General features: G+C 49.9%; 1 protein-coding gene across 1 annotated transcript; it reads right to left on the bottom strand.

Moving 5' to 3' along the window:
* Positions 1–4,334: 4,334 nt before the first annotated feature.
* PRDX3 (peroxiredoxin 3) lies at positions 4,335–15,865 on the bottom strand. The gene is made up of 7 exons (XM_040435343.1): positions 15,729–15,865; positions 14,328–14,409; positions 14,084–14,225; positions 13,880–14,015; positions 13,706–13,809; positions 13,173–13,338; positions 4,335–4,466 (listed from the first exon to the last, which is right to left on the bottom strand). The coding sequence occupies exons 1-7, from the start codon at positions 15,762–15,764 to the stop codon at positions 4,416–4,418; spliced, it is 717 nt and encodes a 238-aa protein (XP_040291277.1). The 5' UTR covers positions 15,765–15,865; the 3' UTR covers positions 4,335–4,415.
* Between the last annotated feature and the right edge of the window lie 4,057 nt (positions 15,866–19,922).

The raw sequence follows: 19,922 nt of genomic DNA, 5'->3' as shown, positions 1-19,922 counted from the left end.
TGCTGCAGGTTATTGTAGAGAGGAGAGGATGCTGCAGGTTATTGTAGAGGAGAGGATGCTGCAGGTTATTGAGCTTACCCTGTAAAACATTATATGCGAAGGGCATATATAAGAGGGCATTATATGCATTGAATAAGCATGTTGATATGATGGAGGAGGAGGAGGACGAGAAAAGGAAGATTCGACCATATCCCCCTGTTTGTGGTGGAAGGGGTGCAGGGAATACAGTGTATTCAGTACATTATAAACAACACATGTAAAGTGCCTTCATGTTCGGCCGCTTTCCTCTGGTGGAGTAGAGAAGTCTGGGGCAATCCAGGCCTTGTTCATTTTTATAAGAGTCAACCTGTCAGCATTTTCAGTTGACAGGCGGATACGCTTATCTGTTATTATGCCCCCAGCAGCTCTAAATACCCATTCAGACAAACCGCTGGGGGCAGGCCAGCACCTCCAAGGCGTATAGCGCCAATTCATGCCACATGTCCAGCTTGGACACCCAGTAGTTGCAAGGCACTGAGGGATCACTGAGGACGCTGACACGGTCTGCTACGTATTCCTTCACCATCTTCCAAAACTTTTCCCTCCTTGTGACACTAGTACAGGCAGGGGCGTAGCTATAGGGGGTGCAGAGGTAGCAGTCGCTACCGGGCCCAACAGCCTGAGGGGACCCAAAAACCCTTGTGCTGCATAAGAAGACGCACAAAGCACTGAGGGAAGGGGGGCCCAAGCCTAACTCTTGCACCAGGGCCCATGAGCCTTTAGCTACACCCCTGAGGCCAGGCATCAGGGTGAGGGTGCTGGAGGGGTGTCAGGAAACCTTCCCAGGCCTTGGAGAGTGTTGTCCTGCCTCTGTTGGAACTGCTGTGTTGCCCTCGTCGGTTGGCCAAGGAACTACGGACTCTGCTGCCAGCGTTGTACAATGAGGTCAGGGGGCACTGCGTGCTGGTCGATGGGTGCTCAGTTTATGGGGATGTAATCCCGAGATCAGCAGAATGGAAAAGAATCGGCACTCCAGTAATCTTTGCTATTAGGAATTTATTGGTCACTCATGTTAAAGGGCTTCTGTCAGCCCACTGAACCGTTTTTGTTTTTTTTTGCTTAATAATAACCCCTACACTGCGATTTATCCATAGATAAGTAAAATAAGAATTTTCGTTCAGTAGAATTTGATAAAACCCTATTTTTATAATATGCAAATTATCTTGTTACCAGCAGTAGGGCGGTTACTTGCTGGTAGCAGCCGCATCCTCCGATGGTAATGACGCCCCCTCTGCTTGTTGATTGACAGGGCCAGCGGACGGGATCTTTCTCCGCTGGCCCTGCCTGTTTTCATTCAATATCTGGCGCCTGCGCCGCGGCCGTACCTATCTTCAATCTGCGCAGGCGCACTGAGAGGCGGCCACTCCATCCTCAATGCGCCTGCGCCGATGACGTCTCATCTACACCCAGCGCAGGCGCATTGAGGATGGAGCGGCCACCTCTCAGTGCGCCTGCACAGATTGAAGATAGGTACGGCCGCGGCGCAGGCGCCAGATATTGAATGAAAACAGGCAGGGCCAGCGGAGAAAGATCCCGTTCCCTGGCCCTGTCAATCACAATGCGGAGGGGGCGTCATTAGGGTCGGAGGATGCAGCTGCTACCAGCAAGTAACCGCCCTACTGCTGGTAGACGGGTAATTTACATATTATAAAAATAGCGTTTTATCAAATTCTACTGAACCAAAATTCTTATTTTACTTATGTATGGATAAATCGCAGTGTAGGGGTTATTATTAAGCAAAAAAAAAATAAACGGTTTAGTGGGCTGACAGAAGCCCTTTAAGGTGAGCTGCTCACTCTCTGTTTGAAAAAGGCACCTGTGAGAGCAGAAACGCGCGTCACCTTAACATGAGTGACCAATAAATTCCTAATAGCAAAGATTACTGGAGTGCCGGTTCTTGTCCACTCTGCCGCCAGCGTTGTCAGCTGGAAATTTTTGGAGCAATTTTTTAACAAGGACCTTCTGGTATTGCACTGTTTTGCTCGTTCTCCACCTGAGGAAGGAGAGATGAGAAGTTCTCTTTGTAGCGGGGGTCGAGAAGGGTGAACACCCAGTAATCCGTGATGTCTAATGCGTATAACACGCGGGTCACGGGAAAGGCAGCCTAACATGAAGTCAGCCATGTGTGCCAGAGTACCAACAGCCAAGACCGCGCTGTCGTCATCAGGAGGATGACTCTCCATCTTCTCATCCTCTTCTTCTGCTGAACAAATGGAATTAAACTTCCATGGGTACTTTGTAGCGGAGGCAACTGTCCCCTGCTCCTCCTCTTCATCGTTCAATTCGCGCTGAGAAGACGGGCGAAGGGTGGTCTGGCTATCACCCTGTGTAATGTCATCTACCCCCATTTCCACATGCAAAGCGTTGTCCTTAATTGTGAGCAGCGAGCGTTTGAGTAGACACAGCAGTGGGATGGTGACGCTGATAATAGCGTTATCGCCGATCACCATCTGTGTTGGTTCCTCACAGAGGTCAGACATCCATGCCCACTCCTCGCTTGTGAAGAGCGGAAGCTGACTGGAAAGGCGACGACCATGTTGCAGCTGGTATTCCACTACTGCCCTCTGCTGCTCACAAAGCCTGGCCAACATGTGGAACGTGGAGTTCCAGCGCATGCTCACATCCCACAACAGGCTGAAGCTGTCGATGACTTGCGGAAATGGGCACACACGCGGCACACCTTCACCAGTAGCTCAGGCAAATTGGGGTAGGTTTTGAGAAATTGCTGAACCACTAAGTTGAAGACGTGGGCTAGGCATGGGGTGTGTGTGAGCTTGCCGAGCTCCAAAACCGCCACCAAGTTACGCCCATTATCAGACACAACCATGCCTGGTTGTAGGTTGAGTGGCGAGAGCCACAGCTCAGTCTAGTCCCTTATCCCCGTCACAGCTCTGCGGCGGTGTGCTGTGTCCCCGAAGCATATGAGCTTCAGCGCGGCCTTTTAAAGCTGCCCCGCTGCAGTGCCACACTGCTTCCTGCTACCGGCTGACTGGTGCTGCACGCGGATAATTCGAAGGTATAAGTGGAGGAGAAGACGGAAGAGACGACCATAACGCAATTCTATGACGGAATGCCTTTAGAGACGTTCCATTATTCATTCCGTCATAATAGAAGTCTATGGGCTGCAAAACAGATCCGTCCCGTTTCCGTTATGCAGGGGAGGACTCCCGTTGTGCATTCCATCATAGAATTGCGTTATAGTCCGTGGTAATGGAATCCATAACGCAATTCTGATTTTACCACAAAACAAAGTGTGAACAAACTTCAAAATATCTAATTCTGTCCTCTCTAGTCATTTTACCTTCTCTATGTATTGCGGTCTCTCCCGCTATGCTGTGCGGTTTATAGCTTCTGTTGGACTTGTGGATAGCTGGTGTTTGGTTCTCGGCTGAGTTCCTGGTGCGGCCATAGCCACTTGAAGTTAAGTGTTTTCTTTCCCTTTTGTGTGTATATATATATATGTGTGTGTGTGTGTGTGTGTGTGTGTGTGTTGCCTTTCCCTGTTTGTCATTAGGCCTGAGGGAGACTCCTGTTCGTCCTTCCCTTGGGAGGAACAGGTAGACCTAGTCCTGACATTAGTTCCAGGGTCCTATAGGGTGAGATAGGATTCTAGGTGTCCGGTGTATGAACTTGCCTACCTTTGGGGCCTGTTCATACTGGCAGTCAGGACTGGAGTTTGGGTTTTCTCTAGGAGGTGTCCATCTTCCTTCCCTAGTTTTCAGGCCTTATTCCCCCTTTCCCTCCCACACACGAGCGTGACATTATAAACCAGTACAGCCATGGATCCCATTGCTGCAGGGGCTGTCCTTGGAGGTAGCCGACCTCCGCCCGACCCTCTTGCAGATGCAGAGACCACAGGCTGCTGGTCCTAGTGGTGGTGGTTACCAGGCCTGTCTACAGCCTAAAGTTGCCCTCCCGAGCAGATTCTCTGGGGGAACGTGATCATTTCATTTTGTTTAAGGAGGCTGCGTCCACATTCATCTGGGGATGAGACACAGCGAGTGGTTATTTCATTGCTTAATGTGCAGTCATGGGGTTTTTCTTTGCCGACCGGATCGCAGTCTCTCCGGTCGGTGGATTAATTTTTCAAAGCTCTGGGTCTCATCTATGATGACCTGGACCGGACCTCCCTGGCAGAAACCAAGCTACGTGGCCTTCGTCAGGGAGAATGTTCTGCTGAGATCTATTGATCCGAGTTTAGGAGGTGGGCTACGGATTGATGTGCTACGGATACGGAGTGAAACGATGGATTTTCTGGGATGCAAGGTGGTAATCAGAGACACAAACACCGCAGCACCCAGAACAGAGGCGTTTTAATTCTGCTATGCGTGATTTCCACAAGGGTTTGCTCCACCGTCAGGGGCCCCGCTCTCCCTTCAGTTCACTTTCTCAAAGTATTCTCTGGACCCTTCTGGACTCGGCTTAATCTGGATGAGAGAGAAAACGAGAAGTTCAGTCAGAGCTCAGCACTGCAGTGACGAGAAGTTCAGTCAGAGCTCAGCACTGCAGTGACGAGAAGTTCAGTCAGAGCTCAGCACTGCAGTGACGAGAAGTTCAGTCAGAGCTCAGCACTGCAGTGACGAGAAGTTCAGTCAGAGCTCAGCACTGCAGTGACGAGAAGTTCAGTCAGAGCTCAGCACTGCAGTGACGAGAAGTTCAGTCAGAGCTCAGCACTGCAGTGACGAGAAGTTCAGTCAGAGCTCAGCACTGCAGTGACGAGAAGTTCAGTCAGAGCTCAGCACTGCAGTGACGAGAAGTTCAGTCAGAGCTCAGCACTGCAGTGACGAGAAGTTCAGTCAGAGCTCAGCACTGCAGTGACGAGAAGTTCAGTCAGAGCTCAGCACTGCAGTGACGAGAAGTTCAGTCAGAGCTCAGCACTGCAGTGACGAGAAGTTCAGTCAGAGCTCAGCACTGCAGTGACCCATACAATCTACGAGCCTTCTGTGATCACAGTCAGAGTCTGAAAACCCAGGCTGCCCTACTTCTCACAGCTGAGGGATTGTCACACTGCATCAGCGCTGGTGATCCATATATAGGACTTAGCCCAGGGTACCCACCAGCTCCACGCCCAGGCGATAGAATGGGGTGCGCAGGTTAGTGCCAAACAGACAATGACAGCAGATCAGTCAGGTTTAGTGTTGAGCAAAGAGAACTTCAAAGAGTTGCTTCATTCAAAACTTCGGAATAATACTGTACGGAGATCCGTCTATGTACAGTATTAGAAAGTATGGGCTCCGATGAGCTGAAGTTAGTTATTCACAAATTCACGAGGTACTAGTCGGAAGCGAAGTTCGGTTCCAAGTTTAGATGTGGTTTTCCACTTCAACTACTGAAGTTATTCAACAAAGTCTCGCACAACTTTGCGAATAACTAACTTCGGCTCATCAGAGCCCATACATTCTAATACTGTACAGAGATGGCTCTCCGTCCAGTATTATTCTGAGGTTTTGACCGAAGCATCTGAAGCTCGCTTCGCTCAACACTAGTCAGGGTGATGGCTTCCTCTTTGATTCTGGGTGGGATTTGCAGGTACACCCATCAGTGGCCTATTGAGAGAACTCAACTCCTGTACTGCAACTGGCAATCACAGGATCGGCAGGTATCTCAGGGGCAGAGAAGAGCTGCGGGGTCTCAGCAGACCCTGATCAGCTCTGCTGGGAGGATGTCATCTCCACCAGGGGCTGTTTTCTCCTGTAACTGAGGAGTCTTTGGCTGCCCAAAAAGTAAAAAAAACAGCATCCACTAGACGTCCTCCAATGATGTCACAACATATGAAACCATTGCCCCATTCACACAAGACTATACATACTGTATTACAACCATCAAAACCGAGGGAAGCCATTTTAATCACTATATATTTATGGAATAAGGCACTGTAGTGTTGTAAAAAAAAAAACGTAAAATATTTTTGCAGTTTTCACCAGAACTAAAAAAGGATTCAAAAACATAAGAACCCCGAGTGACAAGTAAAAAAAAAAAATAAAAAAAAAAATAATATTGCAAAAATTGTTTTACGAGTCCAAAAAAAAGTTACAACTGTTAAAGCCCCAGGTGTGCCAAATGACAAAAAGGTGTCCAGTCATTAAATGGTTAATTAAATAATCAAACACCCAAGAAAGGAAGGGGTGTCCCGTGTAGTTCACGTGCAGGACGACATGTCACCCACCACTCCTCCCGGACATTGTAGAGACGGTCGGGTTACAACGATTTGTGCTTTAATGGTGACTCTTAACTCCAGATACAGGGGGCCCCATGAGGCCCCGGGGGTGGGGCTCTTTCTCTCCATCATTATCAGACAAAGAATTGTTAGGAGTGATACAGTAGGATTAGTTAAAGGTGGAGACCCCTGGATAGTAATATTTGCTATAAAATCTAGATGACTACACAGGGGCCGTCGTGTATCTAATTGCATCCAGATTCCTACTACGAGGATCTATACATCACTCTCTGTTAGAACACATGTCACAATCCCGTGGTCTCGTGTAAGAGGGACACCTAGGCAAAAATGTAGGGGGGGGGGGGGGGGGGACTCAAATAGCAGCACCACGAGTCAGGTCTTCTCATTCTTTTACCCATACAGTCCCTGACAAAAGTCTTGTCGCTTGTGTACAAATTACCCTGAAGCGCCGCTAAAATATATTTCTAATCAAGATTTCGTTACAAGAAATGGGTCATTTTAATCCCAACAGCTTTTATAATAATGTTTCGGGGCAAAACAAAACTGACAAAAAGTATTCTAATATTCACAGCTTGGTAAGGTCCATCGAGTCCATGTCGCCTTGTCATATGAGCTTCACCTGTGACTAATAATGGATCCGTTAGGTCTCAGGGGTGTATAAGAAGAACCCCAGGACACTAGACCTTCACATCAACTAGACCTCTGCAAACAGGCCTAAGAGTCACCCAGAGACTAAAGTGTTGGTTATCAAGAGGCTGAAGACCAGATCCACTACACCTTCAACGGGTCTCAGCGTCAAGTTCAGAGGATAAAAAAAAGATTTGAAGAGACTGGAGACGTTTTGGACAAGGCCAGGTCAGGCCGACCCCCCAAAACAACTGTTCGAGAGGACCGTTTGTTGGCTCGGAAATCCAAGGCCAGCCCATTTTCCACTGCAGCAGAGCTCGACCAGACCTGGTCACCTGAAGTCCCTGTGTCAACCAGAACAGTTTGTCGGATTCTGTCTCCAAATGGCCTCCATGGTCGAATCAGTGCCCATGAGCCAGCACTAAGACAACTGAAAAACCGTGTGGCATTTGCCAAGGGCCACAGCCTGCTAAAAGGATGGTCGCTGGAAAAGTGTCAGAAGGTGGATTCTTCAGATGAATCTTCTGTTGAATTACACCACAGTCGCCGCAAATATTGCAGGAGATCTACTGGAACCCGCATGGAGCCAAGATTTACCCAGAAAACAGTGACGTTTGGTGGAGGCAAAATCATGGTCTGTGGTTACATCCAGTATGGGGGTGTGCGAGGGAGGGCTTTGGCTTTTCATAGGAGCCATTTCTAACACCAATTGGTTAATAGCAGGAGTTTCTACAAACTAGAGAAGCGACTTGTGTCAGGGACTGAAGCATTGCAGACAACCTGGTTAGAGCCCTTCTTTAGGAATCAGACACAATGCTACCATGACAGCTTTTGGGGGCTCATCCGGGATTGCAAGAGCTGTTTGAAGGGACAATGGCAGAGGAATGAGGATAGACACCGTGTCTATAGGTCTAATTATTACATGCTCTGATGGTCTCAGACAGAACCTGTCCAGAAGTAACCTGGGGGCCACTGTACAGAGGGGTAATATGCTGAAAGATCTTCCTGGGAGGGGATCTGGGAAGTGTATGGAATAGATGGATCTACACATGTCACGGAGGACACACACCTATTGGCCCTTTTGTATTTTAGGTTGTAAGGTTGTGTAAAAAGAACTAGCACTGCCGGGCTAGATCCGTAAAATGCCAGAAGGGTGTTCAACTGGACGGGTCGCTCTAGAGCAGGGGTGCACAACACTGACCACCACGGCTGTCACGGGCCAAGTGATGGATCCACAGAGAAAGGAAGATGATGAGGGAGAGCTGTGCAGAAAGGACCAATAAAGAACAAACTTACCCTTCCTCCACCGACTGCACTCCCTCATCTTCCTTTCTCTCTAGGTCAGGGATCAGCAATCCAGCTGTTGTAAAACTACAACTCCCAGCATGCTCCTTCCACTTCTGTGGGAGTTAGAGAACATCAGGCGTGCCGGAAGTTGCTGACCCCCTGCTCTAGGTTGGAAGGGCAACACCCAGGGCTTTGCAAATAAAGAAGGTCTTCTGCCGTTTGGGGTCAGAAGAGGTGGAGGAAGATTTAGATCCTGCCATGTCTTCTCATGCCTATGTCCCTAGACCAGGGGACTGCTTCCTTCTCCCTGTGCTGCTGAGGGAACAGGGCTGATAGCAGCGAGATCCATGTTCTCTGATACTGGGCTGTGCAGCATAGATAAAAGGCAAATCCCGGTATCGTATCGATTGGGTATCAAAAATTCAATACCCGAAAATACCCTAGGAGCAGGTAAGTTTAACTCTTCAGTTTCAAGGGCCATGCTGCAGGAACGTGCTAAAATTTTGTTTTACTGTGAAATCCCTTTAAGCCCCCAATACACCACGATATTCAGGTCAATTACTGGGAACAAGTCTTTATAGGAGCGCTCATTCCTGATACCTGGCGGTATAATCAGGGGTGGGCTACCGACAATCGAAGTAAGTGAAGGAGGAATGACTGGAGCAGCGATCATTCCTCCCCAATTACTTTACATTGGCCTGAATGCACCCCTGCCCGAGACTGAAGCATTGCAGACCACGTGACAGGAGGAAACATCAAGACCGGCACCGATGACGTCACAAGAACACTGCTCAGATTTACTTCCCACGGGGAGGAAGCTCTTTCCTTCTAAGGGCTCATGCACACGAACGTGATCCGGCCGGGCCTGTGGACTGAACGCACCGAGCATAGGACCGCCGTACGTGGAGCAGGACACATTCACTTGAGTGTTTTTGCAGTGGGGAGGCACAGACAATGCCCACCTCTAATGCTTCCGATCCATGCCTCTGTCCTGCACCGCATCTCCTGGATTGCAGACCCACAACACGGGCAATACCAGGCAACGGCCGTGTGCAGGAGCCCTTAACCCTCAGAAGTAGAGCCAAGGTTAGGTGCTCTTTAGATTTTATTATTTTCTCTTATAACATAACATGTTTAAGGGAAAATAATAGCATTGTTAATACAGAATGCCTAGTATATTAGGGCTGGAGGGGTTAAAAAAAAACAAAAACAAAAAAAAAACTCATCCACTTGTTCCCGCTGCCCGGCATGTCTTCTTTCAGGGCCTGGGAGGAAAAGGACCTTTGGTGACATCACTGCGCTCATCACATGGTCCATCACCATGGTGCTAGACCATGTGATGAGCGCAGTGACGTCAAAAGTCCTTTTCCTCCCAGGTCCTCAAAGAAGAAGAAAGACGACAAGCCGGGCTGCGCGAACAAGTGGATGAGAGTTTATTATTATTATGTTTAACCCCTCCAGCGCTATTGTACTAAGCATTCTGTATTCAGAATGCTATTATTTTCCTTTATAAACATGTTATAAGGATAAATAATAATAAATCGAGTCCCGATCATCTCCTAGCAACCATGCATGAAAATCACACCGCATCCACACTTGCTTGCAGATGCTTGCGATTTTCACGCAGCCCCATTTACTTCTATGGGGCCTGCGTTGCGCGAAAAACGCACAATATAGAACATGCTGCGATTTTCACGCAACACACAAGTGATGTGTGAAAATCACCGCTCATGTGCACAGCCCCATAGAAGTGAATGGGTCCGGATTCAGTGCGGGTGCAATGCGTTCAACTCACGCATTGTACCCCCTGGAAAACACACCCGTGTGAAAGAGGCCTTAATCCGAAACGTGGCCGTTTTTCCACGACTTACTACATCTTTAGGCCTCTTTCACACTGGCGTGTGCAGCCCGTTGCCGTATTGCGGGCCGCAATACACGAGCACAGTCCGTGGAGCAGCCGCAGCAGATCGCAGACCCATTCACATGTCCTATCTTTTTACAGAACGGAAGTACGGGATGAAACCCCACGGAAGCACTCCGTTCTGTGGTTCTGTTCCGCATCTCCGGACCCATTCAAGTGAATGGGTCCGCATCCGTGATGTGGAATGCCCACGGAACGGCACTCATGTATCGCGGATCTGCAATACGGCAACGGGGCGCACAGTGTGAAAGATGCCTTAGGGTTAGTAAACGTAAAGAATATGGACGGGAAGCACATCTGCCAGGTATGAACAGGTTGTGAGAACTGATACATTGTAACAAACCAAGGCAGCGCTATGAGACCCTGAACCTCTGTCTGATGGAAGGTTACCAGGGCAGCGGGCGTGTCTTCTAAGGCAGCGCTATGAGACCCTGAACCTGTCTGATGGAAGGTTACCGGGGCAGCGGTGTGGCGGGCGTGTCCTCTAAGGCAGCGCTATGAGACCCTGAACCTCTGTCTGATGGAAGGTTACCAGGGCAGCGGGTGTGTCCTCTAAGGCAGCGCTATGAGACCCTGAACCTGTCTGATGGAAGGTTACCGGGGCAGCGGGCGTGTCCTCTAAGGCAGCGCTATGAGACCCTGAACCTGTCTGATGGAAGGTTAACGGGGCAGCGGGCGTGTCTTCTAAGGCAGCGCTATGAGACCCTGAACCTGTCTGATGGAAGGTTACCAGGGCAGCGGGTGTGTCTTCTAAGGCAGCGCTATGAGACCCTGAACCTGTCTGATGGAAGGTTACCAGGGCAGCGGGCGTGTCCTCTAAGGCAGCGCTATGAGACCCTGAACCTGTCTGATGGAAGGTTAACGGGGCAGCGGTGTGGCGGGCATGTCCTCTAAGGCAGCGCTATGAGACCCTGAACCTCTGTCTGATGGAAGGTTACCAGGGCAGCGGGCGTGTCTTCTAAGGCAGCGCTATGAGACCCTGAACCTGTCTGATGGAAGGTTACCAGGGCAGCGGGCGTGTCTTCTAAGGCAGCGCTATGAGACCCTGAACCTGTCTGATGGAAGGTTACCAGGGCAGCGGGCGTGTCTTCTAAGGCAGCGCTATGAGACCCTGAACCTGTCTGATGGAAGGTTACCGGGGCAGCGGGCGTGTCCTCTAAGGCAGCGCTATGAGACCCTGAACCTGTCTGATGGAAGGTTACCGGGGCAGCGGGCGTGTCTTCTAAGGCAGCGCTATGAGACCCTGAACCTGTCTGATGGAAGGTTACCGGGGCAGCGGGCGTGTCTTCTAAGGCAGCGCTATGAGACCCTGAACCTGTCTGATGGAAGGTTAACGGGGCAGCGGGCGTGTCCTCTAAGGCAGCGCTATGAGACCCTGAACCTGTCTGATGGAAGGTTACCAGGGAAGCGGGCGTGTCTTCTAAGGCAGCGCTATGAGACCCTGAACCTGTCTGATGGAAGGTTAACGGGGCAGCGGGCGTGTCTTCTAAGGCAGCGCTATGAGACCCTGAACCTGTCTGATGGAAGGTTACCAGGGAAGCGGGCGTGTCTTCTAAGGCAGCGCTATGAGACCCTGAACCTGTCTGATGGAAGGTTAACGGGGCAGCGGGCGTGTCTTCTAAGGCAGCGCTATGAGACCCTGAACCTCTGTCTGATGGAAGGTTAACGGGGCAGCGGGCGTGTCTTCTAAGGCAGCGCTATGAGACCCTGAACCTGTCTGATGGAAGGTTACCAGGGAAGCGGGCGTGTCTTCTAAGGCAGCGCTATGAGACCCTGAACCTGTCTGATGGAAGGTTAACGGGGCAGCGGGCGTGTCTTCTAAGGCAGCGCTATGAGACCCTGAACCTGTCTGATGGAAGGTTACCGGGGCAGCGGGCGTGTCTTCTAAGGCAGCGCTATGAGACCCTGAACCTGTCTGATGGAAGGTTAACGGGGCAGCGGGCGTGTCTTCTAAGGCAGCGCTATGAGACCCTGAACCTGTCTGATGGAAGGTTACCAGGGCAGCGGGCGTGTCTTCTAAGGCAGCGCTATGAGACCCTGAACCTGTCTGATGGAAGGTTACCAGGGCAGCGGGCGTGTCTTCTAAGGCAGCGCTATGAGACCCTGAACCTCTGTCTGATGGAAGGTTACCGGGGCAGCGGGCGTGTCTTCTAAGGCAGCGCTATGAGACCCTGAACCTGTCTGATGGAAGGTTAACGGGGCAGCGGTGTGGCGGGCATGTCCTCTAAGGCAGCGCTATGAGACCCTGAACCTCTGTCTGATGGAAGGTTACCAGGGCAGCGGGCGTGTCTTCTAAGGCAGCGCTATGAGACCCTGAACCTCTGTCTGATGGAAGGTTACCGGGGCAGCGGGCGTGTCTTCTAAGGCAGCGCTATGAGACCCTGAACCTGTCTGATGGAAGGTTAACGGGGCAGCGGGTGTGTCTTCTAAGGCAGCGCTATGAGACCCTGAACCTGTCTGATGGAAGGTTAACGGGGCAGCGGGTGTGTCTTCTAAGGCAGCGCTATGAGACCCTGAACCTGTCTGATGGAAGGTTAACGGGGCAGCGGTGTGGCGGGCATGTCCTCTAAGGCAGCGCTATGAGACCCTGAACCTCTGTCTGATGGAAGGTTACCAGGGCAGCGGGCGTGTCTTCTAAGGCAGCGCTATGAGACCCTGAACCTGTCTGATGGAAGGTTAACGGGGCAGCGGTGTGGCGGGCATGTCCTCTAAGGCAGCGCTATGAGACCCTGAACCTCTGTCTGATGGAAGGTTACCAGGGCAGCGGGCGTGTCTTCTAAGGCAGCGGTATGAGACCCTGAACCTGTCTGATGGAAGGTTACCAGGGCAGCGGGCGTGTCTTCTAAGGCAGCGCTATGAGACCCTCAACCTCTGTCTGATGGAAGGTTACCGGGGCAGCGGGCGTGTCCTCTAAGGCAGCGCTATGAGACCCTGAACCTGTCTAATGGAAGGTTAACGGGGCAGCGGTGTGGCAGGCGTGTCCTCTAAGGCAGCGCTATGAGACCCTGAACCTCTGTCTGATGGAAGGTTACCGGGGCAGCGGGCGTGTCCTCTAAAGCACACACGATGGAGGAGATTTTAGAATCGCCCGAAGGAGGGGGACAGCAGGAACACACGTACCGTGGGGGAGTGAGGCGTCCAGTTGGCAGGACAGACCTCCCCATGGGTCTCCACATACTGGAAGGCCTTGACCAGCCGCAGCGTCTCCTCCACGCTCCGTCCCACAGGAAGGTCGTTCACACTCATGTGCCGCACAATCCCGCTGGGATCAACGATGAAGAGGCCCCTGAAAGAGAACAGGCCTTAAAGGGACGGTAAACAACTGGGGCTCGACACCTGGATGGAGCCTTTAACCCCCTCAGTACTGGACTGGTAGCACAGTCACCCCCCATAGCTATCCCAGTAAGGCGGCTCCTCAACCAAACAAGGGTGGGGTGACAGGTGGGGGGGGGGGGAGCACACAGGACTGCACGAGGGGGACCCCCAGATTATCTGCAGGACGGGGGGGGGGGTGGCGCACACAGGACTGCACTGGGGGAGGGGGACCCCCAGATTATCTGCAGGACGGGGGGGGGGGGGAGCACACAGGACTACACTGGGGGGAGGGGGACCCCCAGATTATCTGCAGGACGGGGGGGGGGGGGCGGCATCACCTTAGAGCGATCCCGGGGGTCTCTAGGAGGACGCCATAATCCCGGGAAATCTGTTTGGAGAGGTCGGAGAGCAGCGCGATGTTCATGTGACCCAGACCTCCGCTCTGCAAGACAGAAGATGCATGAGGCACAGGCCCCGCGGCGCCTCCCCCCATTATGTCAACGGCCACCTACCTTGCGGGGGGTGTTGGTCCAGGCCAAGTGGCAGAAGTGGGAGTCCACGGAGACAGCGACCACTTCGCAGTTGACGTCCTGAAACTCGTTGGCTTTGTCACTGAAGGCCACGATCTCGGTGGGACAGACGAAGGTGCTGGAAGAGAGAAGCGGTGAGAGGGGAGCAGCGGCGCCCCCTGCAGCCGCCCCAGCACTGATACTCACAAGTCCAGGGGGTAGAAGAACAGCACCAGGTACTTGCCCTTGAAGTCCTCCAGACTCAGCTCCTTGAATTCCCCATTGACCACGGCGGTCCCTTTAAAGTGAGGAGCATGCTGGGTAACGGCGGGGAGGAGCCGCGCCAAACCTAAAAACCAGAAAACCTAAGACCAGCCGCAGCCATGTTCCCTGCAGGTGCCCCCCCTTCGCAGGTCACGTGACCGGCGCCCCTTGTGGTCACCGTACTCACCAGTGCTGAGCCCACGCCTCGCAGCAGAAAACGGAACACGTGCGGCCGAACTACACAGAGCGGAGCAGGAGGCGCGGAGGACCTGGAAAACATGGGGAAGGGGCTGCAATGAGGTACGAGGCACAATGATGGGGGGGGGATACAATGAGGTACGAGGCACAATGATGGGGGGGGGATACAATGAGGTACGAGGCACAATGATGGGGGGGAATACAATGAGGTACGAGGCACAATGATGGGGGGAATACAATGAGGTACAATGATGGGGGGGAATACAATGAGGTATGAGGCACAATGATGGGGGGAATACAATGAGGTATGAGGCACAATGATGGGGGGGGAATACAATGAGGTATGAGGCACAATGATGGGGGGAATACAATGAGGTATGAGGCACAATGATGGGGGGGGAATACAATGAGGTATGAGGCACAATGATGGGGGGAATACAATGAGGTATGAGGCACAATGATGGGGGGGAAATACAATGAGGTATGAGGCACAATGATGGGGGGGGAATACAATGAGGTATGAGGCAGAATGATGGGGGAAATACAATGAGGTATGAGGCACAATGATGGGGGGAAATACAATGAGGTATGAGGCACAATGATGGGGGGGAATACAATGAGGTATGAGGCACAATGATGGGGGGGGAATACAATGAGGTATGAGGCACAATGATGGGGGGGAACACAATGAGGTATGAGGCACAATGATGGGGGGGAAATACAATGAGGTATGAGGCACAATGATGGGGGGGAAATACAATGAGGTATGAGGCACAATGATGGGGGGAATACAATGAGGTATGAGGCACAATGATGGGGGGGGGAATACAATGAGGTATGAGGCACAATGATGGGGGGGGAATACAATGAGGTATGAGGCACAATGATGGGGGGGAATACAATGAGGTATGAGGCACAATGATGGGGGGGAAATACAATGAGGTATGAGGCACAATGATGGGGGGAATACAATGAGGTATGAGGCACAATGATGGGGGGGGAAATACAATGAGGTATGAGGCACAATGATGGGGGGGGAATACAATGAGGTATGAGGCAGAATGATGGGGGAAATACAATGAGGTATGAGGCACAATGATGGGGGGAAATACAATGAGGTATGAGGCACAATGATGGGGGGGAATACAATGAGGTATGAGGCACAATGATGGGGGGGGAATACAATGAGGTATGAGGCACAATGATGGGGGGGAACACAATGAGGTATGAGGCACAATGATGGGGGGGAAATACAATGAGGTATGAGGCACAATGATGGGGGGGAAATACAATGAGGTATGAGGCACAATGATGGGGGGAATACAATGAGGTATGACGTACAATGATCGGGGGGGGATATAATGAGCTGAGGCTTCACAGAGACTCTCACCTCAGCCCTCAGTAACCTTCCCCAGGACGCCGCCATCTTCTCAGTCACGTGCTCCGCGCTGTCAGGAAGGAGATGCCGCACGTTATGTATCAGAGGCTGCTCCGCCTCCTGTGGGCGGAGACAAGGGGGGTCTAAAGATCAATTGGCTACTGAAGGAATAGCGGGAAACAACGTCTTATCAGCTGCCAACGCCAGGAGCATGCTAAGGGGGCGGGGCCAGGAATTCTAATTAGTACGTCATATGATAACGTCACTGCGCTGTCTAAATATTACTCAGGAGGTGACGTCACCCCTCTCCAGACAAAGTTATGTCATACAGCAGGTGACATCACCGCTCTCCAGGTATCAGTTATATTATACAGGAGGTGACATCACCGCCCTCCAGATATCAGTTATACTATACAGGAGGTGACATCACCGCTCTCCAGATATCAGTTATATTATACAGGAGGTGACATCACCGCCCTCCAGATATCAGTTATATTATACAGGAGGTGACATCACCGCTCTCCAGATATCAGTTATATTATACAGGAGGTGACATCACCGCCCTCCAGATATCAGTTATATTATACAGGAGGTGACATCACTGCTCTCCAGCTATCAGTTATATTACACAGGAGGTGACATCACCGCTCTCCAGATATCAGTTATATTACACAGGAGGTGACGTCACCCCTCTCCAGACAAAGTTATGTCATACAGCAGGTGACATCACCGCTCTCCAGGTATCAGTTATATTATACAGGAGGTGACATCACCGCTCTCCAGATATCAGTTATATTATACAGGAGGTGACATCACCGCTCTCTAGATATCAGTTATATTATACAGGAGGTGACATCACCGCTCTCCAGATATCAGTTATATTATACAGGAGGTGACATCACCGCTCTCCAGATATCAGTTATACTATACAGGAGGTGACATCACCGCTCTCTAGATATCAGTTATACTATACAGGAGGTGACATCACCGCTCTCCAGATATCAGTTATATTATACAGGATGTGACATCACCGCTCTGCAGATATCAGTTATATTATACAGGAGGTGACATCACCGCCCTCCAGATATCAGTTATATTATACAGGAGGTGACATCACCGCTCTCCAGATATCAGTTATATTATACAGGAGGTGACATCACCGCTCTCCAGATATCAGTTATATTATACAGGAGGTGACATCACCGCTCTCCAGATATCAGTTATATTATACAGGAGGTGACATCCCCGCTCTCCAGATATCAGTTATATTATACAGGAGGTGACATCACCGCTCTCCAGATATCAGTTATATTATACAGGAGGTGACATCACCGCTCTTCAGATATCAGTTATATTATACAGGAGGTGACATCACCGCCCTCCAGATATCAGTTATATTATACAGGAGGTGACATCACCGCCCTCCAGATATCAGTTATATTATACAGGAGGTGACATCACCGCTCTCTAGATATCAGTTATATTATACAGGAGGTGACATCACCGCTCTCCAGGTATCAGTTATATTATACAGGAGGTGACATCACCGCTCTCCAGATATCCGTTATATTATACAGGAGGTGACATCACCGCTGTCCAGATATCAGTTATATTATACAGGAGGTGACATCACCGCTCTCCAGATATCAGTTATATTATACAGGAGGTGACATCACTGCTCTCCAGATATCAGTTATATTATACAGGAGGTGACATCACCGCTCTCCAGATATCAGTTATATTATACAGGAGGTGACATCACCACTCTCCAGATATCAGTTATATTATACAGGAGGTGACATCACCGCTCTCCAGGTATCAGTTATATTATACAGGAGGTGACATCACCGCTGTACAGATATCAGTTATATTATACAGGAGGTGACATCACCGCTCTCCAGATATCAGTTATACTATGCAGGAGGTGACATCACCGCTCTCCAGATATCAGTTATACTATACAGGAGGTGACATCACTGCTCTCCAGATATCAGTTATATTATACAGGAGGTGACATCACCGCTCTCCAGATATCGGTTATATTACACAGGAGGTGATGTAACGGACCGTTTCAGCAGACAAGGGGTTAAAATCCGTTTAGGCGATAAGCCCATTTCTGAGAGACAGGCACAGCTACTGCAGAACACCAACTCCCGAACTGGATACAAAGTAGCACTCCAAACTGGAACCTCATGAATAGCTGCTAGCAGACGAACAGGAATCAGCTTACACTCCTGGCAATCAGTCTCTAACAGCATACAGCGGATCCCCCCAATAACGAGACAAGGCTCCGTGTTGAGGGTCAAGCAGTGGTCTGAGGTCCTGCCACACCCAGCCTGGTTTTTATTACAGTTGTTTGCAAATACAGGTCCGCCCACAGGGAGGTATAAAACAACCAAGCCCATCTGGTGTACACGCCCCTAGGGGACCAGAATGAAGACTGTGACATAGGACAGATATGCAGCACTGTAGGATACACAGAGACAATACATCCCCACAATGCATCATGGTTTACTCCTCTCTGCCCTGGAGACACCCGAGGCGTAATCCAATTATCTCTCAGGACAAAGAGAAATCACCAATACACATGTGGATATAACAGGACAGACATCACCATTTAAACACACAATGGGACAATGGCACAATAGAAACACACCCGCATATTCCTCCCAAGCTGACAAGTTACACTTATTATAAATTGTTACAACTTTGTGAGTTTACATTGGCCATACATATAACTTACATCAATTTAAACAGTATAACTTGGGGACAAACCTATCCAAAATTCACTTGAATAGGTTCATGGGTTTAAAAGTTAGTATATGGCCCATAATCCTGGGGCAAGAGGCTGATAAACAGGCCTCTCCAAAACCCAGTGGCGAGGTTGGTTTCGCCACAGGTGACATCACCGCTCTCCAGATAACAGTTATACTATACAGCAGGTGACATCACCGCCATCCAGATATCGGTTATACTATACAGGAGGTGACATCACCGCTCTCCAGATATCAGTTATATTACACAGGAGGTGACATCACCGCCCTCCGGATATCAGTTATATTATAGAGGAGGTGACATCACCGCTCTCCAGATATCAGTTATATTATACAGGAGGTGACATCACCGCTCTCTAGATATCAGTTATATTATACAGGAGGTGACATCACCGCTCTCTAGATATCAGTTATATTATACAGGAGGTGACATCACCGCTCTCCAGATATCAGTTATATTATACAGGAGGTGACATCACCGCTCTCCAGATATCAGTTATATTATACAGGAGGTGACATCACCGCCTTCCAGATATCAGTTATATTATACAGGAGGTGACATCACCGCTCTCCAGATATCAGTTATATTATACAGGAGGCGACATCACCGCTCTGCAGATATCAGTTATATTATACAGGAGGTGACATCACCGCTGTCCAGATATCAGGTATATTACACAGGAGGTGAAATCACTGCACAGGAGGTGACATCACCGCTCTCCAGATATAAATATTTATTATACAGGAGGTGACATCACCGCTCTGCAGATATCAGTTATATTATACAGGAGGTGACATCACCGCACTCCAGATATCAGTTATATTATACAGGAGGCGACATCACCGCTCTGCAGATATCAGTTATATTATACAGGAGGTGACATCACCGCACTCCAGATATCAGTTATATTATACAGGAGGCGACATCACCGCTCTGCAGATATCAGTTATATTATACAGGAGGTGACATCACCGCTGTCTAGATATCAGTTATATTATACAGGAGGTGACATCACTGCTCTCCAGATATCAGTTATATTACACAGGAGGTGACATCACCGCTCTCCAGATATCAGTTATATTATGCAGGAGGTGACATCACCGCTCTCCAGATATCAGTTATATTACACAGGAGGTGACATCACCGCTCTCCAGATATCAGTTATATTACGCAGGAGGTGACATCACTGCTCTCCAGATATAGATTTTTATTATACAGGAGGTGACATCACCGCACTCCAGATATACATTTTTATTATACAGGAGGTGACATCACCGCTCTCCAGATATCAGTTATATTATACAGGAGGTGACATCACTGCTCTCCAGATATCAGTTATATTACACAGGAGGTGACATCACCGCTCTCCAGATATACATTTTTATTATACAGGAGTTGACATCACCGCTCTCCAGATATCAGTTATATTAC

Source organism: Bufo bufo, chromosome 6 (genome assembly GCF_905171765.1).
Source record: "Bufo bufo chromosome 6, aBufBuf1.1, whole genome shotgun sequence".
NCBI classification, from domain to species: Eukaryota; Metazoa; Chordata; class Amphibia; order Anura; family Bufonidae; genus Bufo; species Bufo bufo.
The sequence above is the reverse complement of the archived record's forward strand: the minus strand, read 5'-3'. Positions and strand labels throughout refer to the sequence as shown.